This window comes from Anabas testudineus, chromosome 12, assembly GCF_900324465.2.
Source record: "Anabas testudineus chromosome 12, fAnaTes1.2, whole genome shotgun sequence".
Taxonomy (NCBI): Eukaryota; Metazoa; Chordata; class Actinopteri; order Anabantiformes; family Anabantidae; genus Anabas; species Anabas testudineus.
In genome coordinates this window covers 9,423,153-9,447,339 of record NC_046621.1, presented here as the reverse complement: position 1 = coordinate 9,447,339, position 24,187 = coordinate 9,423,153, and the positions used below count along the sequence as shown (strand labels likewise).

The 24,187-nt window shown below is 41.2% G+C and overlaps 2 protein-coding genes across 2 annotated transcripts in view; both read left to right on the top strand.

Annotated features, from left to right (window-relative positions):
• Nucleotides 1–1,094, top strand: part of pdlim5b (PDZ and LIM domain 5b) — a 29,393-nt gene extending 28,299 nt beyond the window's left edge. Inside the window, exon 13 of the mRNA XM_026356239.1 lies at nucleotides 10–1,094. Within this exon, the coding sequence (XP_026212024.1) occupies nucleotides 10–99 (90 nt within the window). The 3' untranslated portion in view covers nucleotides 100–1,094. The remainder of the gene's footprint in view (nucleotides 1–9) is intronic.
• A 227-nt stretch (nucleotides 1,095–1,321) lies between these two features.
• bmpr1bb (bone morphogenetic protein receptor, type IBb) overlaps nucleotides 1,322–24,187 on the top strand; it is a 43,409-nt gene continuing 20,543 nt past the window's right edge. The window contains exons 1-3 of the mRNA XM_026356612.1: nucleotides 1,322–1,420; nucleotides 4,014–4,071; nucleotides 5,953–6,095. The gene's annotated coding sequence lies outside the window, so the exon portion shown is untranslated. The remainder of the gene's footprint in view (nucleotides 1,421–4,013; nucleotides 4,072–5,952; nucleotides 6,096–24,187) is intronic.

Sequence of the window (24,187 nt, the reverse complement as noted above, 5' to 3'; positions counted from 1 at the left end):
TCTTCACAGGTCTGCTCCACCAATTTGGAGGGCCAGCCGTTCTTCTCCAAGAAAGACAAACCTTTGTGCAAGAAACATGCCCACACAGTAAACATCTGACCTTCCCCTATGAATATGGATGGGAAAGGGCAACTGTGTCCGTTTACAGCAAGTTATGTTCCAGTCAGATATTAAATATTCTAAAAACAGATTGGATTTATCTTTGTCTTCTGGTAGAATATCACATTGGGTCAGAGGTTCCTCTGTAAGCTTTATTTTTGCTCTAGTGTTCTTTTAATTTGTCATTATCATTGGTTATTCCATCTTTCAATAAATATGGAGGAGTATATTTCAATTTACTGTTGGCAGATCTGTACATTTGAGTTTCACACAGGATAGGAGAGTTTACTGCAATGACTTACTGAGCCCTCGGGATCATATAATAGAAAATAAATATGTAAAAAACTGTATTGGTAAAATGAGTCCAGAGTTTAGTAATGATGCATTATTTAACTATAAGGGGGGGAAATATTTATTTGTAAGCAGGAATCACTCAATGAATCAATGTGTTCTGGCAATAAAAAGCATTTCAGCATATGGACTTGGAATAACAACATTTAAGACATTTTATTATTATTTTGGTTGTTTTTAAAGTAAAGAGGTATTTTATCATTGCCACTAAATGATGGCACAAATCAGTGATGTGCACATTATTAGATTAGAAACTTCAGCCCAGAACAGATCAACTAGTGATGTTCTGTTAGTTATTGATGTATATTTTGAAATACCAACAATTTATGAGGAAAATGGTTTTGTCGTTGCAGTGAAAACCCACTTAAACTGCAATACACTAGTACTAGTGGTACTAGTAGGTTCCTCCTATTGAAATGATAAATGTTTTTATGTTCATGAACTGAACTGGGTGGTTTTCATACAATGTTCCACCCATCAGGATTCATGCTTTTATGATGCTTGGTAGAATTTGCTAAATACAAACAGTTCTCATAGTCTCACACCATGTCTGTGTTTAAAACGTGTTATTGATATTTCCTCATTAGAAACTGCAAAACGCACTCATGTTACTGTCATTTCAAATAAAAGGGTTCAAAGGTTAAGTCGAGGCTCTGTAATATGTCATGCAGCAGCACTATCTGCGTCATATTCACATCATATTTTGGAAATGTGAATGCATCGTGTGAATCTTGTGTAATCTGGTGTGGAGAGAAAATGTGATGAACAGATGAGCGGCTCGTTTTGATGTGCACTTCTCCAAGACGTCGGAGGTGGGAGCTGTGCGCGGGGACGTGAGGTTGAACCGGGCTCGAATAACCCGTGGTACACACTTAGGAAAAAGTCTGCCACAAGCCAGGGGGGACACATGCAAATAAAGGAGACCACAGCTGAAGTCTAAGCAAAACAAAACGGAGCGGGAGAGGAGACGGTAAGTTCGCCTCGCCTCGGCTGTGCGCGTCGGAGCGCACTTGGAGCAGCGATTAGAAAGCTTTCCTCGCTGAAACCAAAGGATCCGGGATCTGCTTTTCGTGCCGCTCTTCGTTACAATTCAGTTGTAGTGCTTGTTTCTTTGCTGTGAGGTTGGTGTTGGCTTCAGGGTCGGTCAGCGGGACCCCCCCCCCCCCGACTGCGTTATTGGTGGAGTCTGTGGTGATGGTGATGATGATGATGCTTATCAGGAATCGGTGCCGTGTTTGCCGCACAGCGCATCTTAAGGGCAGCTCTGAGGCAGAGCTGTCGCTTCTGAAGTGTCTTAAATTGCGTTAAGATGAGGTGCACTTGGGTTTTGTAGACGTTTTGATTCACTGTCAGTGATCTGGTTATTATATCATCACAGTCTGTCAAAGTAAAATCAAAACACGTATCAGCTCTTCTGAAGCTTTCCATCATATCTCCAAGTCTTCATCGCCAGAGGGAGTTTGCGCAGCCGCCATGGGCTTTATTTCTGAATATTTAAGAACTTCTCACCCACGTTTGGTTTAAAGTTGAATTTCATGACAACTTCTAATGAAGGCTGACAGCTACTAAATGGACACTGTAGTTAGAATGAACTTTCATGTTAGAAATTGCTCAGATGTATAATATGAGGTTTCCTTACACCCCTTTGTGCCACAGTGGCACTCTGCTGTGGACCACTGAACACCAGTGAACCACAGCTGATGTTTGTGACACCAGGCTCAGGTGTTTACATCAGCGAGTCAGAACCCGGAGATGACTGTGCACAACCTGCTGCATCAAACCTCTGACTCTCTGCAGGACAGAAAAGCTCATTGAAGCAGAGCTGAGCTCACACACACACACAGACACACACAGACACACACACAGTGATCAAACCACCACCCACCACCCACCACCCTGTCATTGCCCTGGCTCTGCCCCTGACAGGAGGAACGCCCGTCATTAGGCTTACATGGTGTGGATGGCATGTCAAGTGAGGGTGCATGGCAAGGCAGCACTCTGTGGTCTACCACAAAGACTCAAGCGCCAGTGTTACAGCTTGTAGGACTCTGGCACTGATGGCTTACACAGACTATATGTGTCAAAACCAGCATTCATCTTGTAAGGCTCAGTTATAGCAGCAGCAAGAAGGCAGGCCTGTGTGTTAGAAAATGTGTGTGAGGCAGCTTCACACTTGGTAACTTGGTAGCTGAACACACTCAGTTGTCAATTTGTGGCTGCACATACAGCACAGTGAGCCCGTGACCAAATCCCCATGATCTATCAAGAAACTGGTCTCAGTCTGGGTTGGTCCAGAGGGATAAATTTAGAAAGATGTGACCCTTACCCCCCAGTTTCCTTCCTTTTAATTACAGGAAGTAAGTCCAGCCAATCGGAGCCGAGATATTTAGTGCATATTAACAAGCTCAATGGGAGCACTATTTTGAGGACTGGACAAGTATGTGGAAGGTGGGAGATGTTGCTCCCAGACAGTCTGAAAGGCGTCGGAGCTCGAGGAGCACTCAGGTTTGCAGCTGATTTGTGTTTGGAAAAACAAAACAAAAGGTTTCTGGTGTATCACCTCACACTTTCACTTCAAGCTGTTTCTCATGTAATATGAGCACAGTGACTGTGGCAAGCAGCAAATGGTGGAACTGCAGTAAACTGAGAGAAACTGACTCAATGTCAATGTGTTTTCCAGCTGCAACAGCATTATAATTTTCCATTATTTCCTTAGGTTTCTTCTCTTCTACACATACAGTACGCTGATAAGGGATTCTTTCATTCCTATCAAGGCTTTACACAAGTAACTAGGACTTTTCCGTCTGTCATTCAGCCAGTAACTTTTGCCAGCGGCTGTTGTTATTCCCACACAGCAACACTCTACGACACATACCAAGGGAAAGACAGTCATATAGCCCTATTTTCCTTACAACAACAACACTGTGAACACGGATGCTGCCTAGGACGCAGGCCTGTGCTTGTATTTGAATCAGACAGCCTCGTCTCTCTCTGGACGATGATTCCTCGGTCCGATTCTGTTTGAATTTCCACTTTGAGATAAACCTTAATCATAATCACTGGTAGTTTGATGCTGTTTCTCCTCTGGCTCTCATCAGCTTGGAAGTATAGGTTGTTGATAATGCTCCACTTAGGTGTAATCTTCTTCTTATGCGTGGGCTCCACTGGCTCTTTCACAATTAATTCAGCAGCTGGGGCTAAGTACAGGTGCCCCACATGTTGTTTCATGTAAAGTCACTGATGGGAGACAAATGTAAGCAACAGGAATTACTTAAAGCTGCAAGCTGTGCTGCTCTTTGCCTGGAAGGTCAGCAACCATGTGAGAGAAAGCCGACATCCTGTTATTAGAGAAAGAGAGGGACAGAAAATAGAAGGAGAAAGAGGTTTGTGATGAGTGGGGGGGATGACTGAAGATCGAAGACCAGAAGAGGATAATGGTACTTTGCATGATTAGGTGAAAGTCAAATTGGCGAAATGACCTGAGCTTGAAATTTAGCCCGAGTCAAGTTATAGATGGTAGACATATGAGCTCCTTGTAATAACTCTACTTTTTTTCCTTTCAGAAAAGAGTGCAGCCTGGATACAGTGGCAGGATGTTTTCTGATATCTTATATTTGGATGGTGAGTTGAACTATCAGACGCTCTTTGTCTGTTTGAATCTTATAAATTGACTGGCATCATACACATTTATCTGAGGTCGACTGATAAAAGTAAACTCTCAAATGTAATTTGGAGTGGTTTTACTTGATGCTCCAGACAGAAAGTATTGTGAAGAAAATTAAATCCAAAGCTAAAAGTATTGATAGACTGAGTGTCTGTTCCCCTACAGTAGAGCTAGTTTTTCCCTGGGTTGATTGTATGTGTGTGTGTGTCTGTGTGTGTGTGTTTGTTTTGACATCTTAATGCCATCTCTGCAGCAATTTGCCCCCGAAGTGGCAGGCTAATTGACTTTCGACTGAGCATGGGGATGGCTATGTAAAGTAAACCATGCTGACAATAATAGAATCATGTTTTCTCCACTGAAGCACCAGGCGAGACAGAGGCTCCGTCTGCTGGGCAGACTGCTGGAGATGAATGAGATCAACATCTGATAGAGTGCAGTCAATTTTAGAAACTCTTAGATGCTTTAATTTCACCTGGGGGAAAAGATCGAGTAGATACTAACACATTTAACTCATTTAACAGTTTTGGACGTTTTTCTTTTCAAAAATATGAGATGTTTTGAAATATTAACACATGCATTGGATATGTTGCAACAGAAAGAATCAGATGACAGGGCTCTGTCGGTGCATTGTATATTTATTTCAACGGTTAGCAGGCGTTCTGCATCGTTTAATTAGCATTCCTTTTACATTAAGCAGCGAGCTTGTCACTACAAGACCCATCATAAACAGAGAAATATGCTGACACAGCTCCAGCACAGAGCCTGGCTTGGGAAGTCGGGAGTCGAAGCGGGCTGTGGAAAACAGAGTTCCTGTAGCAAGTAGCCTGGACAAAAGTAGCCTGTATGTGTGGTACAACCTTCCTATGACTCCTTCTGTGACAGTGACCTGTTGGCAGGAAAGTAAAGCAGGCTGAAGCCAAGCGCTGGTTTGAGTTGGATAGTAACTTACACCCATAAGGAATGTCAAGAATCTGTGTGTTAAAGTTCACACTGTATCACCATCTGTGGCTGGATCCTGGCAAATAAAAGACAGCTGTGTGTGTGTGTGTGTGTGTGTGTGTGTGTGTGTGTGTGCGTGCCTGTGTGTGTGTGTGCATGTGTGTGAGCATGTGCGTCTTTGAGTATGAAAAACAGAAGATGCTCAGAGAATGAAAGAATGGAGGATTATGACTACATGTGAAAATCATGGATTTCATTTTGACATCAATGTCGCCACGTCACACACACTCCCAGGTACACACACACATCTACCCGCAGGTAGCAGACAGAGTGTCAGCCCATAATTATGCTCTAACTTGGTGGTTTATTGCAAAAAAGACAGGTCAGCCAGACCACCCAGGATCGCTGTTTAAGTCACCTGTGATCTGAAAGGGAAAGTCCAGAACTCAACACTCCTCGCTGTGTTAGTTCAGCGCTGTACCCAGCTGTGACTCAGTGTTTTGCTGATATTATACAGGCTCGAGGTTTCGCTCCTTTCTGAGATTTTAAAGATTATTATTCCTTATATCTGTATGAGGTCCTGTGTTCCGCCACACTCAAAACATATCATCATCCCCACTGAGAGTTCGATCTTTCTTTCTTTGGACCCATCTTAAAAAGCTCTGTTCTGAAATGTTCTGCGTCTCTGCTCTACTGTAAGCCGTATCCTGCGTCCTATCTGATTCTGCTATTGAACCTCGTGCTTGTCGGCCAAATACCAAATGACGGCGAGTGCCACTCAGGCTGTGAGAGGAGATGGAGAAACAGATGAAATCAATTTCTGTCCTGTTCGTGTTTTTCATGTGTGTTTCTGATGACAGACTGTGAAATGGGTTTCATATGTTCCTTTCTTTCCACAGATTTGGGAGAGGGCAGAGAGCATTTAGAGTCGTACCTGTGACTGTCTGAGTGGTCATCAGAGCATTGAATTCGAGACGCAGGAAATGAAGAGAAAGCTGCAGTGATGATACAGAAGAAGCTGGAATTGCATAGATCATATCAGGTGAGTCTGCCCTCTGTATGACAATTATCTATGGTAATTGCTTAACTAATGACTCAGTCACATCCTGGAACAAGCAGAATTAAAATCGGTGGTACCTTTCAGTAACAAATAAGAAGCATTATAGTTTGCACTCTTATTGGGATATTATTGTTACATAGTCCCTGCCTGGTTTTGGCTTTGATGGCAGGATAAGGGAGCAAGACAATATAGGTGATAGGCCGTTAAATAATTAAAGTGACTTTACTTCAGTTATAATTAGTAATTAAAGTAACCGTGTAACAGCTTGAGGACCAGCACATATTAGATGGATATATATATATATATACAGTTTTTATGTGACTGATATTTATTGTGTGTGATTCTACACTTCAGCCCGATGTCTTCCGAGGCTTGATTAAGACATGTCGACTTTTTTTTTCTTCTGTTTTTAAATTAACTTCCAAGTCTGGTCTATTCGGTGGCTCTGAGCGCTTTACCCAGAGGAGAGACTGGATCAGATTACAAAAAAAAAAAGAAGAAGTAGAAGGAGAGAGAGTAGCAGCAAGCTAACCTGCTACACCTTGGATTGTTATTGCAGGTGCTTAAGTGCAGACACAGCTGTTAATTACTTGAACGCAGCGACACACGTGGAGCTCCAGTCACACATGAATGGACGCTCACAAGTACTTGTGACATGCCAGAGTACACAGATTAGGATTTAAAATGCTTTGTTGGTTTATACAGTTCACTGGCTGAATTCAGTATTTGCTTTGGCTTTTTTACTGCATGTATGTTTGACAAAGACTGAGTCCCTTTTTCACTGCTGTACCCAAATTGCACTAAACTACATTTGTTCAAAAGAGCATTGAAAAAATGTGTAATCTGTAAAATGAGCTTTACAGCAAATCTTCTGTATCAAATGTAAATCACTTTAGATGCAGCTGTCAACTCATGTCTTTAAATTTGCCAACGAAGATGATTCTCAGCTCCTGCTAAGAATTAAAATAACACAACATCAGCATCATATTTAGCAGTGCAGTTGCTTGTATATAGCACATAGTGCAATAGACACAGTATTTGTCAGCCCGTCTTTTCAATTAGTATCAGACAAGTAAATGACTGACATAAGAGATAAAAGCTTCCTTGTTTAGCTCCTCACTGTCTGTCTGACCGAGCGCTGCTGCAGCTCCATCTTCTGCTTTTCAACACACGTCAATCCCATCATCATCATCATCATCAAAAAAACAAAAAAAAAAAAGAGATGGTGAATGTTCACTGGCAGTAAAATCAGTCAGAGTAAAACAGCTAAATAAGTGGCAGCTAGTCTGGTGGACTAGGATTGATAAGTTAGTCTGGAGAGGAACATTGTGTTCACATGAAAATATTTAATTTAAAAGTCATTTGCAGTGGTTTGTTTATCACTGGGACGCCCTGTTTTTTTGTGGTCACTCCCTAAAATTGTATGAGGGCTGTGAATGTGTGTGCGTGTGTTTGTGTGTGTGTGTGTGTGTGTGTGTGTGTGTGTGTGTGCATAATTGTGCTTGCATTAGTATTAGTAATCAGCTGCTGCCCTTTCTCCAGTTGTGCAGTGGGGCAACGCAACCTTAAAGCTCAGGTTTAAGCACGTGCTGACCAGAAACTGGAAGACAAGTGACTTTTGTTTCCAGTACGAACATCTTGTGGTTTTACTGGTTTCCTGATTTAAGTTTGAGCTCGAAATGCTTGATTTACACACACACACACACACACACACACACACACAGAACAGCTTTCTCTCCGTCTGGACACAGAATGGTCAAGGTGCTGGGTGTTCCCCCACGTTTTAAAACCTGTGTTTATTTTAGTTTTTTGAAAGTGCTGCAAATTAAGCAGTAGGTAACCTTGGGTGGACTGTTCCATGAGAGAGCAAGTGGGTGAGAAGGAAGAAGAGAAGGGAGCTGAGCCGAGAGAAAAAACCTCAAATGTGAAAATGCCTGGAACTCCCAGGGTTTTCAAAACACAACTCAGGATTTCATTACACATACCTGGACAGCGGAGGGCATGAGGGCATGGAAAAACCCCTCCGTGTGAGCGCACATGTGCACGCATACATGTGTACTCAACAGCTGGGCTGGTCAGATAAATAATAAGAATAATATAAACTAAACAGAGCAGAGACGACTCCCGGCCAACAGAGCCTGCACGTGTCAGAAATACGCAGAGCCCCCGGTCATCAATCACAGACAGGAGGGCCTCAGTCATGCTGACATGCTCAGCCCAAGAGGAGGCGTTGAGTTTTGGCCGCTATCTGTGTGCGGATGGGCTGATGGCGGCTGTGTTGCCAGACCTGTCTGCACCGTCTCGTGTTTGTTTGGGCTTCTACCAAAGAATTTAAGACTGACTGACAATGAGGCATCAAACCAACATCAACAACAGTAAAGCTCTAATGGTCTTCACCTGTCACTGAGGCCCGTTGGCAGTTTACATACAGGCCCTCCTCCGTGTTGTTTACTTAGGTTTCAGTGTTGGTGGAAGCTACACATTATGAAAACCATCTATGTGAGTGTGTTGTAGGAATATTCTCATGGTAGCTTGACAGTCTACTGGTAACAGTAGAACTTCAGGCGGCAAATTGGTCTAAACCAACCAAAACAAGACTAAGGGAAACAGACAGTCCTGAGGGGCCAAGTTCTAGTTTAGTCTCTAAAACTGAACCTTTACCAGGCTTCAGAGGACAAAGACAAAGCCCCAAGGGTTTCTACTCTGAGATCTGACCTTGTCTGTTTACATATGTCTGGAATGACCCACTGTGTATATGTCAAATGTGCAATGAATGGACCCCAATGAGTACAAGTAGCTAGGAAATGGAGGAAGAAGAGCAGTGGAGATGCAGTGATATCGTCAACCTGGTGATTGAGACCACTCCAGTGGGTATGAGTTTGAGCAGTTATTCAACTGCTGTGTGAGCCAAGCTAATAATCTCCAGCTTTATATTTAGTATAGAGACATGAAAATCTTTTTCATTTAGGTCTCAGCATGGAAGTGAATACTGTAAGAGTATCATCTGAACTGTGAGTATGCTGTAGTTTAACATCTTAGTGTATATGAAAATGCATACACCGTCTCTCTTTAAGATCATAAATCAGACTTATAGATACCGTTCTTAAACTGGATCTGTTGTTTCACTTGATACGTAACTCCAGAAATCCAAGCAGGCCATATTTCTCTTGTCCACAGACACAAGTTTATACTGTGGGCCCAGTACAAACAGAGTTCATCATCATCCTTCTGCTCTCAACCTCCTGTGAGCTGAATTGATGTCTTACTGTGTCCAATTGTTTCTTCACAAACTGTCCATCTGTATTAGACACAGGGTGACAGGACAGCTGTCTTAGTCAGTGCGTGCACACACGGCGATACATATGTGCCTTTGCGATAGATCTGGCATGGCAAATTAATGTTACGTGGCTCGTTTGGGTGAGTATGCTGTCTCTCTGCTCCGGTCTCTGATCCTGACATTGGACCCAAAAGGGGGAATCATCACCGTGGAATTTGGCAGGCTTTGATCACAGGCCTGTCCAGCCAGGGTGCAGGGTTAATGTCCTGGGTGAAGAGGAAAGCATGACACATTCGCCTTTACCGAAGAACGGCATTTGTTTGACACAAAAAAGCAGACGGTGGACGGTGAATGCTTTTAGTCAATCAGGCGTGCGTTAAAATCCTCTGCTGGGATCAGTTGTCAATCACATGCAGGTACATGAATAACAACAACAAAACTAATTCACAGTTATGACTGACTCTACGAGGTCAAGAATCACAGATACGTGTCATAAACAAACCATAATGAGGCTGTAATTGCTCACCACGACTGTTTACATTCCTCCACACAGAGCCTTCAGACAGCAGCCCCACAGATTGTTGGAAAGCCAAAACTTAATGATAAAGATTTAGCAGGAGATCATCGCGACATTTCGGTGACACTTTACCCAGTTCCCATTCAGCCTGAAATATTTAGACTTAACATTAAAGTTTCACATGCTAAATTGAGTTTGATGTTGTTATCTGTGGGGTAATACTCATAGAGATGATAGAAATACAGAGAGTTAGATGCTTCAGGGGTCCAGGGTTCATCCTTCTATGTTGGAAGCAAATGAAAAGTGATCCCTGAACCTTATAACAATCCTGCACAGACAAAAGTATAACTATAAGAACCTGTAGAGTGGGAGGAAATGACCATCTATCATGGATAGCGTGTGATGACATGCCTGACCCCGTGTCCTCTCTGGGTCTCTCACACACCAGACGCTCAAAATGCTCGGCTATGAGAGGCTGTAGTAGTCTGGCGGCCAGTGCTCGCGTTGCACTGTTTCCTTATTTAGTGCCATTTATCACTACATGTCGGTATGGAGGAGAGAATAAGATTAGCTTTAACCTGTATTTTATGTATGTATATATGTTGAAATTATTATTAATAGTGATGTGGTGAATGTTCCTGCTCAACACTGCTACTGTTCTGCAGGTCGGGATTGAGACCTCAAGACCGAATTGTTATATTTTAGTCCAACATTTTTGTCGAGGCAACTTTCCTTTCACAAACTACTGAAGAGTCTCTGTTTACACATGTATCATACTTTGTCAGTGAACCCCTTAATCCACCACAGCTGGTCAACTGTAAATACAATTAACCCCCGTAATTGTGTGATGTTGACTTTGGGTTTTGTACACTTTCTCACTGACTGCCGGTAGCCTGTCCTCTCACAGAATGACATCATGGAGATCAGGTTGCCCGTTGCGGCTTCGGGGTTCCCAGGGGGGTCGGGTGAGTCTCAGCGTAAACGTGGAGAGCAGATCCATGGTGTGAATAGACATTTTTCTCTCCACACTGTGCCCTCCTTCTGCTCACACACACACACACACACACACACACACACACACACACACAGTCGACTGACCTCTCCACCACCTCGCTGTGAGCTCAGAGTTTGTTATTGGCTCCGTTATGATGTGTTGACAGATGAGGCAGATGTGTGCTCCCTTCTTGTAGGTGCTTTGTCTGTGTTGTTTTCAAATTTGGAAATCCCTGGAATTAGCTGATTAGCGACAACAATTTGGGATCATGTCAGTCTGAACTGTTTGGGATGTTTACAAAATATGTGTTGACAATTAAGAATTACATTTTGTCTATGATTTTGTTGTGTATGTGTGTGTGTGGTTTTTGTGAGTGTGACCTAGTAATTCCTTCTGGGCGACAGATGACAGGCTGTATGCTCTGTATTAATGCTATTGTTTTGCAAAAAAAAAAAAAAATGCTGCGATCAGAGCAAAGCTGAATGTCATGGAGGGCCTGTGTGGTCAGCAAGTTTTAAAAGTTGCTTTATCTCTGCAGAACACCAAGGGCAACACCCACATTTGTTTTGTGAACCAGCAAGACAGTGAGGAAATATTTTTTTGCTCGGGATGAGTTCCTTCTAACGTTGCAAGCATCGTGTGCAAGATAAAGATATTCTGGGTTAGGTAATATGATTTTTCTTTAGACAGTGCAGAGCTCAGTAAGTGTCAGTCATTATGTCAGTCTTATATTTTATTTATTTAACGTCAGCCTGCAAAGTCAACACCTTTCACCGTGATGTCAAATAAGCAGAATGAGCCAGTTTTTCTCTGTTCCTCTGTTTTATTTTCCCCTCCCATGCATGGACACACCTGGTGATGGTATCCACCAGATCGACAGAACACACACTAAAAAGATGCATTCAAAACTAATGCATGTTCTAGGGAGCACTGCCTTTTAAAAACATCTTTCAGTTCATCTTAGTTCTGCCTGCTAGCTTTATGCTTGAATGTGATGGATAGAAGCAGGAGGTTCGTGTATTTGCCTGCCTGACAGCCTAGCTGGAAAGTTTTGGAATCACCTGGATACATGTGGGAAAACGTTTAACACTTGAGGATCGCACACACTTAAAAACAAGGTCTGAAGGGAGGGATTTGTCTATAATCCTGTATTGATCCTTCACAGACAGGCTGTCTGGTAGACTGACTCTCTGCCATACCTACAGACACACAGCCACGCCGGCTGCATGCCTCGCCACATCTAAATATAGAAGCCAATACAATAACTGAGGCTAATTTGTGGGTAAGGTAATGACTCGTAGACTTTATGTTGGGTCAAGAAAAGCAGAATTGCCCATTTTGTTTTGCAGTTCAACTGAAGTTGATGCATTATAAACTTAAACTACACCTAAAAAGGGTGTGCTCTTTGGATGCTGTAAATCACCGCTGCTGACACAGTGCATCCATCTAAGCTGATCAGAGCAAGTCACTTAGATTTGCAGTGACAAGTGGGCTGGAAGTAAACATGTGTCTCAAAGAGTGGCAGACATGAACACCCCATAGAAAATGGCTGCTAATGGGCTTCATACACAGGATGAATCACTTGCCAAGAGCATTGCCGTAACTTGCTGTGTGGCCTGGCAATGCAGAACTGCCCAGTGATGGGAATAGGAAACTTGTAAGTCATAGACACATCAGTGTGCATGTTGTATTTATTAACAGATGAGTACAGTCAAGTAGCACTGAATAAGTAACTTGTGATGAGCATGGGAGGCCCTCCTCTCACATAGACACACTGTTTTCATTGCTAGTGGGTGTTGAAGAACTGTTGCCACTTCTTCTGAGTTACTAATAAGTGAGGATTTGACGTGTGCCAGGGTACGGATTGGCTTCCTAAATACCTTTCACTCTCCTGTATGGAAGGGTTCAGGTGTGCAAAAGCAGCTGTCAGTGCTTCAGCGAGACGGTGCTAAAGAGCGTCGAATTTTCTGCGAGGGAGAGCAAGAGTGAGCCAGTTCGAGGGAACTTCTGTTGGAGTTTTTCCTAAGACGCTCTGTGGACGAATGAAGGAAATGAAACTGCGTCAACAAAAAACACAGACTTTCTGGTAATGATATATAAATGCACTCAATGGCTATAAATTGTGCCCTTTTGGAAACAAACGTCCAAGGAGAATCAATTTCAGACCATTGGATATTAAAAGGAAAACACTGGTAATTAGTTGACTTGGAGACCCTGGAGATTTATGTAATGATGTTGTAATCTTGGCCAAACGCTGGTTTAATTCATTAACAATCTTTCAGATATTTCCTGTACATAAATGTAATATCTCTTTAAAGGAAAAATAACTTTATGCTGTATAATAAATGCAATAAATTGTCCATTTTTATATTTTTGGTTTCATTTTTACTGTTGCTTCAGTAAACCTGCTTGACCTCCCACCCAATGGCAGCTGGGATGGGCTCCAGCCCCCCCCAGCCCCCATGTGGTTAGCATGTGGGATGGATGAACTGTTGTTGTTGTAAAAATGTGTGTCACATTGCTCGGTTTGTCAGATGTCTAACAAAAGAAGATAAAATTTATTTCCAGCCAGAATTTCAATAATTAATCTTTTTAAGACATAACAAGGAAACAGTATTGCAACACCGGTCAGTCAGGCTCTAGTGATCTCAGGTTGGGTCAAGAGAATGCAAATTGAGAAAGAGATGACCTTTGTTGTGTTATGGGAACTGTAGGATCAAACATTTAGTTGCACCTGAGGTACCAATGAGATGGTTAGCTCTGATTTGGAAGAGGTTTGCCTGTGGCCTTGTGACCAGCTCGGGTTCGTCAGTGCTTTGTAGGATACATAAATGAAGGGAGCATAAGAAAAAACAAGGTTTCTGAATATAGTACATTTGAACATCTAAGATAAAAGAAAAAAATGAGGAACGAATGTTAGTGGAGCAGACATACTGGAAAAATATTCATGCTAAACAAAAAAACTATAGCATGAAAGAGAGAGAGAGAGGACAATGGCTGGAGTGTGACTGAACAGCCAGTCGAAACGTGCGGTTGCATTCTCGCTTTGTTCCATGAGATCACAGTTGTGGCAGATGCAGGAGCGACTGGGAGCAGCTGTTTTGCTCTCTGTTCTCCAGTTACAGGCGCTGGCACTGCCTGCACTCTGGGGATGGGCAGAGGGGCACATTGTCGAGTCTTAATAGCGTTTGTTCTCTGAGGGTGGGCACAAAGAGTCCTCAGACTCCGCGGAACTCCACCAGTACACTTGGCATTGGAAGAGAGAGACGAGGCCGAAGGTGTCAAACAGAGTGGGACGAGTGACAAGACATAACACGCAGCTGGTCTCACTCTCACAGGACCCATGGCGCCATTAATTACTCTGACTATGAAGGCTACAGTGAACTCCAAATATTATTGTAAAATGTAAAATGCACTGATTTATCGTCTCTGTCAGTTTTAGTGAGATCAGATATGAATCAGGTAGAAATCACTTCAATTGACAAATGTGTGCAAGTATTTGTAAGACTTACGTATACCGAAGAGTCATACTTCATTTATGTGCAAACTGGCACGTATAACAAAAGTTTGCTTTATTGCAAATGAAAGGAAAAACCAAAAGCCCTGGGGAGAATTTAAATACAGCTTACACACAGCTGGCCGATCATCTGCCATAAAGCCTGGAGTTTAGTATAAAAAACAATTTCTGCTACATTAAGAGGAATTCACTTTGCTGCAGTAATAGGTTTTGTTTGAAAAATGTTATGATCATTTTAATATTTTCCAGCAGAAAGCACATATAATGTAACTATGTTTCACTTTGTGTCTAATACTTTTATCATCTTCTCTATACTTCACATTAAATGAGCCAAAAAAAGTCTTTGGAGGGAGCTTGTTTTAGAAATATTGATAATAATGATCTAGTGAATCGTACCTAAACCTACTTGTAGATCAATTTACTAGTCGATTTACTTGTAATTACTTGTATATTCTAAAAGTTTACAGATGTCTCATAACTTTGTAAAAAATATGGAGCAAGGAGAAGTTTAGAAGGAAAACCCTGTAATTAGATGCTTCTGCCAACAAGTTTCCAGCCTTCACAGCCAACAGCCCGAGTCAAGACAGCAAAAACAACTTTACACAATTATTTACAGAAAATCAACATTTTTTCCCGGAGCCAGCGTGGATTTTACAAGTGACAGATTTTATTGGTAGAGAATCTGTGCTTCTCAGATAAGCTCAATGAGAAAAAGTTAGCAAATTATTATATTATTATTATTGAAAGAGAAGAAACCGTGAATTGCTGATTAGTGGATTAACTTCTCTTCAGCATTACTGAGCTATGAGTTGCGAGAGATTCACTACTTTTTATGCTACTTTTTTTGACAATCGAATTTAGTCACATCTGGACTGCGGTGTAGTAGTTCTGTCATGCTCTTCTGGTGCCTGCATGGGTTTTCTCTGGGTACTCCAGCTTCCTCCTACAGTCCAAAGACATGCAGTGAGGTTCACTGGTGACTCTAAGTTTCCCACAGGTGTGAACGTTTGTCTGTCTCTAAATATCGGCCCTGTGATAATATGGTGACCTGTCCAGACTGTACCCTGCCTCTCGCCCCCTCACACTGGGAATGGCTTCAGCATTTCTGCAACCCTTAACTGGAAAATCAGTTAGAATAATGGCTGGCTGGATGGATGGAAGCTAGTTCTCCTTCCTAGTGTATAAATAATAAATACCAACACTAAAGCAATGAGCTATTCCAGAGGACATAAGGAGAAACGGCATATTATCATACTACATCCAAAATGACTACTTTTATATAGGATGTTATTTCTTACTCCTGGGATGATGAAAAACCAGCTCATTCTCTACAATCGAGAGCCCAATTCAGACACAACGTCTGTACTCTGCAATTTTAGTAGTGAAAACTATGTCTGTGGTCGCATCTGAAGATGCTCGCTCATAGCCCCGGCTGCCTGGTGTTGTCTTCCTGCCTGTCAGCAATGTGGGGACGGTGCCCACAGTGATGCGCACTTACAGTAAGTGAAGGAGTGATGTTTCAGAGATGGATAGCATTTCCAGTATTTATCGACTGCTGTGAGGCGGCCCTGGATAACACTGCATTCAGATACATTAGCAGTAGAGGGAGACTTGACGGCCTGTCGTAGAGAAACGGAGTTGAGGGGTGAGGAGGGGAGACGTTAAGACATCACCTAGCTCATAGTCTGACACAGAGGCATCGATCGCAGCCCTATTGCTCTCCGAGCTGCTTCCTGTGTTTTCATTGTGCTCTCATTTGAAGAGAGCAAACAACAACGTTAGGGGAAGGCTACTGATAGGTCCGTATCTAATATGCTCTCCAGGGACGGAGATTTACATGCGCTAGAAAGCCTAATAACGCCTGAATGCCCCTGAATAAACTATTACTGATGGAGTTAGGGGTGTAATACTTTTTCTGATGCAACTGCTATAGACTAGTTACTAGTTCTGTGTTAGTAGTGATATCAAACAAATCTTATCACCAAGTGCTGCAGTGATTCTAAATTTTACAAGTGCCTGAATAACTTTGAGTAAATCCAAGATGCCCTACAAACCTGGAACAAGGTCTAAAGTTCACAGTGTGCACTTGTGTTACCACCACTTCTTGGTATGTGTGATTACAAAAAGAAATAGAGCGTGCCTGTGTGTGATACGTGCACCGTGATGTAAGGTGTTACTACAGTACAGTAATCAAATCTTGGATGGAATGAATAGGCTTAGGATAATTTGTTGTACCTGTACTGGTTCTGTTATTTTCTGTACCGCAGTAAAAAAAGAAATAATCTGATAGTGTGCCCCACCTCCGTATGAGCTTCACTTGTCTGACTTAGGAAGAACATGTGAATGGCTGCAAATAAATGATGTTCAAAATGGTCCACAACTTTGCACACATGTTAATTATTAAGACAAACACTTGTGTATCTCATATGGCACTCCTTCAGAATAATCCATCACAAAAATCAGGCACGTCTTCTGTTATTCCCACGCTGAGGGCTGGGATATTTCAAACTATCTTTTTTTTTTTTATTATTGAACAATGTTTTATGACCGCATTCTTGTACCTCAAAAACAAGTGTGGTGCCTATAATAATAAATAATTCCTCTACAGACAAATTAATTTTCATCAGCGGAGCAGGACTGTGAAGTCTTTATGCGCAGTCTAAACATCCAACACAACATCAAAGGGTTCTGTGTCATTTTTCTGTTAAACATTTGCTTCAAAGCTTCTGAGATGATTTTATTACAAAGCCAAAAACAGGTGTTTATTGTGTGGCGCTAGATGAATGAGAGGAAACACAGGCAGAGAAAGAGAGATTTGTAAACCAGCTCGCTTCTCCCACTTAATTTAATGTTTCTGTTGCGGCTGAACTAAGTTTTTGGACTGTTTCTCCTAATTAAGGGAAAGGACTCCTGATTGACAAATGAGCACTGGGTCAAGCAGCCAACCAGAGACAGAGTTTCCCTGCCAAGGCCCCTGGGTTTCCCATCAGTCTCAGGAGCAGATGGTTTAACACTCGCTCAGACCTGCTGGATAAAAACTTTCGTTAGAGATAAGGGATTAGCATGGGCAGCCCTGTGAGTGTAAGAGGCCAAAGCAACGCGCCGGATTACTGCACTGTACAAAAAGAAATGATTTAAATATATTCATTGGTCTTATTTATTGTTAAAGACGGGTTTCCTCATGCAAGCACTGCATCATTTCTGACCCTGTAGACATGGGATGGGCATGCCCTAATGATCACTTCTCTAAGTAAAACTATTTTAATTGAGCTTGATCTTTATCATCGTGTGCCAGTAAGTGCTGGTGTATTTCAGGAACCACAAACTATTTATATATTTATATCGTAGGTAGTTTCTAATCCTCTGTCAATCTCTTCACACTACACATTACCAAGTACCAATTTGATAAGAAATGTTACCAGTGACCGCCACAGCAAAGAAACTGTATGCTGTATCACTGTTGGCTTCACACCAGTCACAAACACACAATAAAGCTTTCAGCACGACAGCAGAGCGAGGGGTGTGGGCGCACATGGAAAATATGCACAGACACTCCCTCCCTCCTTCTCTTGCACTGCGCTCCCTCTCAATCACACTCCAACAGCGTAGAGCAGGTAGTTTGACCAGAGGCAGTGGCCCAGCCCCTTCTAAATTCCCCCTAAATTATAAAGCAGTAAAACTAAATTTATACAAACACCATTAATCACAATTGCAAGGAGTGTCTGTTTCGATGAACAGATTCTTTCTCGGGGCATCTATGGGCAGTTAATGTGCCATTTATACCCCACTTGTCTGTGTCAACTAGTCCGTAGAGAGATGCATAAATGGAACCCAGTAGCTGTTCCAGGGGTTGGGTGTATCCATTCCCTCATGCATTGCTAAAAGGATCCACTGTGTGAACGACTGTAATGAATAATATACCAGCTTTTAATTTCTTCCGATATGCTGTAAGTACATGGAGGCAATTAGTAATTAGTCAGGACGGATGAAATGTGTTGCCACCATCTTTGCATTGTCTGGTTGTTTCTTGCTCTGATGATGGGAAAAAAGCTGAACACTCAGTTATTAAGAAAGAAAAGAGAGGAAATAATGAAAATCCATGTGAAAAGGCGTTTGTTTTTACTTTGAGAAAATGTTAGTGCTCTGTATAGTTTGCAGCTCTTTTATCTTGTCCTTATTTAACCATGAGCATTGGGTCAACACTTGCAGAAACTACAAGACGACCTTGTTTACTGGAAATGTCAATGTCCAACAGTGTCCTTGTGCAGCAAGAAGTGGGTCAACTTTTTCATACATAACAATCTGAAATGAGTTTAATAGTGACAGTTGACTATTTAGCGACTACACTGTATATTAATGTGGCTACACCCTTGTTCATTACTTAGTGAGTCCCAGCCACTTCTCTCTTTTCAGTCTACATTGTTTTGGACAGCTCTGACACACATCATGTCATCCAAGCTGCTCTATTCATTAAACATTTCCTGCAGCTTTGCTACGACATTCCTGCACGCGCTCAGTGCACACACACAATTAGTGCTTGTTAAAGAGCATGTGATATGGTAAATACACCACCGTTCTCCCATAATTACAGTCTCCCGTGAACCTTAGAGGAAGCAAGTGCTCTGGGTGACTTGGTTTAAGTTCAGACAGACACAAAACAAGTCACCCAAATGTAATGTTTTCTTCCCTACTCTTAATTTCTGCTATATTTTAAACTGACACTTGAAGTGAAAACAGGCACTTTAATGGATAATTGGACTAATTGGAGCAAGAAACAGGTAGAGTCACTTAGTGGCAAGGCTGTGGCTCACACTAGGCGATCCTTTTTGCTTTCGAATTGTGAACTGTGAAAGGAGGGCATGAACTTTTGACACACTGCTCTTCTGCTCTACGCTGACACATTTTCCCAAATTAAATTTACCTTGTTGTATTTATTTAAATTGGTATTAGGACCACATGCATTCAGCTCCAATTGTCTCTCTTCTATATCTGTCTTTCCATATTTCCTTCTATGTGCGGTAGGTATCAGATTGGTAATGTTGTGTCAATGTGACTATGTCTACTGTGCACGGACATGTTGCAGTATAATGCAACCAGGCAGGTGTGAGGGTCACAGCCAGTTTGTGGGCCAGCGTCTTGACCCCTGCTGTCTGCTTTGTCTGACCGTCAGAGAAACCCCTTAATTAGACCCTTTGGTTTGCAGCCCAGCAGACACTCCGTAACAATCCCTTCATTAAATGCTCCTGGTTGACTTAGCAAGAAGAGCCTTAGTTTCCCAATTCCTGCTACACAAAGGCCATGTTAAAAAAGCTCTTTGAATTGAGAGCACCTGTTGCTTTTTTCTCTAACCCAGAAATGACAATGTGTAATCCTTATTTAGCAGTTATTGTGATTCATCATCCTGCTGAGTGTATTTGGAAATTACACTGTAAAAAATTATGATATGAAAAACTATGCAATGTTTGAGAGTTAAGCTTCTTCTTTTTTGTCTTATGGAGAAAACATTAATTATTGAAGCGTTATAGTAATAGTCATAAGTTAAATTTCTTTATGTCAAATGAAGAGCTGGTTCATTAAATGTAAAAGGAAAGAAAATAAACTTCAAATGATTTTCAGTGTATCATAAATTGTGTTCTTCACTGCTTAGTCTTTAAATTCTGTCTGTTGTGCCTGAAACTTTTTAGTGTCAGTCTGCTTTACAATCATCATCAAGCAATGTATTGTTGAACTTCATCATATTATATAGTTTTAATATTTTTGTTAGACTAATCTACTGTATATTATTATATGTTATGTTGAATCTGTACAATATTGCTCATATGCCTTTTCTCCTAATGTTTTATTTCCCAACAGCGCAGAATGATTAATTATAGTTTACACACTGCTGCCCAGTGTTATTTTAACAAAATGTTGCCTTTGGTTTTGCATGTCTGCAGTATTATGTAAGATGCCAGAGTAGAGTGATCAAGTGGCCAGAAAATGAATGGGAAAAGAGCTGCGAGGGAATTAACTGAAGTACAGCTCACTGGCAGCCAGGCCTGCTGACAAAAACAAGGAGGCTCACTCTGAGATTCAGCAAGACCTGGCCCAGTGACCTTTAGTGGTAGAGACTGAGAGAAAAACAGAGAGAAGTAGAGAGGGAAAGGTTTTCTTCTGCTGTTCTTGGCCGGTCTGTGTTGTTACCTCGGCCATGGAAAATCACACAACACTTTCTCAACAGCACCTCCAGAGCCAGACAGACACTTATTTACATGGAGTCCATCTGTAAGGTTGTGTGGCTGTTTTGTAACCACTGGGCCCATGGGTGAAATCCGAGCCACAGGTGTGTTTCAGGTGCAGTCACCAGTTGGTCCACAAAAAGCTCCTTGTGCGTTTTTGTAATCGCAGCCTTTCAGTGTTTTTAGTCAAATATAAAGAGATTACAACATTTTTGTCCCACCAAGTTATTTGATAAGATCCTAAGGAAGAAACAACATCAATGGGTAAAAAGGAGAGTAGATATTTTACAAGGAAATCTGATCAGGTATTTTAGAGCTAACCGGAAACTTAAGCTTACTTTGTCATTATGAACCACAGCTGTAGTTGATGAATACAAGAATAAAAAAATCATGGTTATCCATTAAACCTATATCGACACAACATAATTTTATTAAAAATTATGAGTGTCATTTCAGGGTTATTCACTACACAAGTAGTAACATAATATCTTGTATTTACAAATACAATGTGTAATTTAAGTCCGCCAACTAAAACACTCTCATCTTGTTCTGGGTCACATTAAACCTTCTTTTCATAAATTATAAATAGTGTAGTTTGACAACTACTTATAGTGTAAGATCGTCAATTTACAGTATTAACACTTGCACTGGACTAAGCTTTTTCAAATGTGCTGGTCTGAACATTAGATAGCAATTTATTTCACACAGTGCTTTTAGATGCTTGTTTTTTGGATGATGAAAATTTGTTAATTTGTCTCTGAAATTAGGAATAGAAATTTAGCATTAACGTGAGATTCAAGTATTAAATTCACAGTTTTCCCTGGCACCTTTAGGCAACTATTTTTACTTCTATTTTATATGATACTGATGTGATATAAAGTTTTATATATATATATAATGACAGTGACAATGACAATTCATTTGGCATGTAGTTACTGTGGGTGTGAATATGCCTCTATGTGGTATTGTGTACTAAATGTAAAATAAATTGTGGCAAATAGTTGAGTACTATGCTGTCTCTACTTAAGTTTACTTTCAAAAGAACTCAACTGGCTGAAAGCAGTGTTAGGTGAAATGTTTATGAGCATCACAAATGTTTTGACATTTATGACCTGGCACAGACAGTCTGAAACTCAGGTTATGACAACCTTTAATTATCACCTGCACACTTTGCATCTTTATGCATGTCTGAATGTTGTAAATTCTAGTCTGAGAATACATCAACTTCTCAGTTTACAAGAATTACAAGCATAACTTTATGCCATCAGACAGGTCCGTTTCTGAATTAAACAGTGAAGCTTTGATATATTTTTACACAGAGTTTTTGAGTGATGGGCGGTCATGCTGTCATAAAAGTCTAAACTGACTGTACTCCTGGGTTTCCTCTTTTTTTCAGAATCTATGCTGGCTAACTAAATGATTTGTTGGCAGAGAAAAATGATTCAGCAGATGTGATCATGTTTCAGTGGTTTTCAATATCTCACTACGTCGTCATATCATGGGAAAGAAAAAAAAAAAAGAGAGACAGACTGAATGAGAGAATGAGACAGCGTGACAGACAGAGGGAGGGAAAGGACGGAGGATCTTGCTGTGACAGCCTTTTCTCTCCTTGAATGATGAATGAATGATGTTGTTCTTCCCCCTCAGCATTCTTTGAGACTTCAAAGCATCAATCCCAGCAGAGTGATTTGGCCCGACTATTGTGTGAATCTTGAATATTCATCAGGTTCTTTCTTTTGCTTGACGACTGAGACGCTGCTGGGAACCTGCAGAGCTCTCGCTATATATTTCCATTATATATAACATGGCTGATGTGGATATAGATATTGCCTGATTTCTTGTGTGAACATGTGTCTAGATTAAGATGGACACACTCTACAACTTTTTCTGAGAAGAAAAGTGCAGCCTGCATGATGCTGTGTTTACTGTAGATCAGTAAATAACAATATTGGATAAACAAGAATATTCAGTGTACCCTGTGTTTTTATATGTGATCACACATATCCAACAGTAGCTTTTGTCACTTGCACATTACACCACTTCTGTGTTGATATGGAAGCATGTTTAATTATAGGGGAGATTGTGCTGCATCATTTCTCAGCTGTCACAAACTCAGCTCCAAGCCTTTGTTTACGAGCAGCTTGCTCTGTTTCTGCTGAAGCTTCTTAGCAGAGATAGTGTGAGCTAGATAAACTGGACAGTAAGTGTTCATTTACGACTCCCACATTTAGCACAGAAAAACATGGTGCTACCTTTTTTTGTTTCGTGTCAACAAGGCTTTGCTTTACAATACTACTAAAGTAAGATGCAATGCCTAGTGGTGCAGCCAGGTACTACATCAGAAGTTACTGACAGTAGACTGTGCATCATTCATTAATCAATTAATGATTGACCAAAGCCTCTGAATTGTGGAACTCTCTGAATTGTCTCTTTTATTGTAATTTCATGATGATATCTTTCTGAAGTAGAGGGCAGTAGAGCACAGGAGATGGAGGCTGTAAAGAGCAGAGTTAGTTAGTGCCAGCTTAAGTTGTATATCACAGCTGTAGATGATGTTAACAGTATTTTGCAAGGACACACTTCACAAGTCGGTTTGCAGTTACACTACATTCTGACATCTAATAGGACAAATTGATTAATCAGCTAATCAGACAAATTGATAGTCATGGTAATCTAATAAAATTAGAACAAAAGACATCAATGCTTCTTATAAGTACTGTAAGTGAAGAGAGTCAGTGACTTGTTTGGCTGAATGATGAAGACAGTCTCACACTTTCTTAACTCTAGCACCCCGATTGGACCGTTTGGGCTTGACAGCTGCATTGCCACAGTAATAAACTGCTTTCTTGGATTCTATGACAGCAATTTTAACACTGAGCTGCTGAAAATCCTTCTAATTTCACAGAGCTGTGGGTCAGCTTGGCCCCGGCTGGAACATCGCTCATGATACGCATTCCATCTCCGGCCGTGGTAATTTCATCATCCGAGTTCTGCCGTAACGTTTTGGTTCACAGGTTAGCAGTGACTTTTCACAGTCATCTGTCCCAGTCTTCTTGCTGTGTGATGAAAGGTGTCTGCACTTCTTTAAAGTCCCTATCTGAAATATATCTGAAATAACAAACGCTGCTAATTTTCACGGTGTATTGTAACATAATTGCCAGTATTAATGTAAGTTTTGTGTTTCATAAGAAAATGTTTGCCTTTTGAAATGGAGATAGATTATTACAAAAAGCCAGGCTACATTAATTGATCACTGGCTGCGAGGGGGAATAACATTGGGAATACAGAGTCTGCCAAACACATTGAAAATAATCTCACAACTAAATTATCTAACGAGAAGAGAGGTCACCATTACTGTAGCTTTGATAACATGCTAAGGGACCTGGTTTGCTCAATTACACACAAAGTGAATTCAGTTAAAAATGGTTGATGGCTTAATGTTGGGAGCAGCACTATCAAAACACTAGAGTAGTTTCTAACAAATACAGCCCTTAGGGAATTATATCGGAATACATTCGGGTGATCATTTGTGTGTGAGTGTTTGTGACACA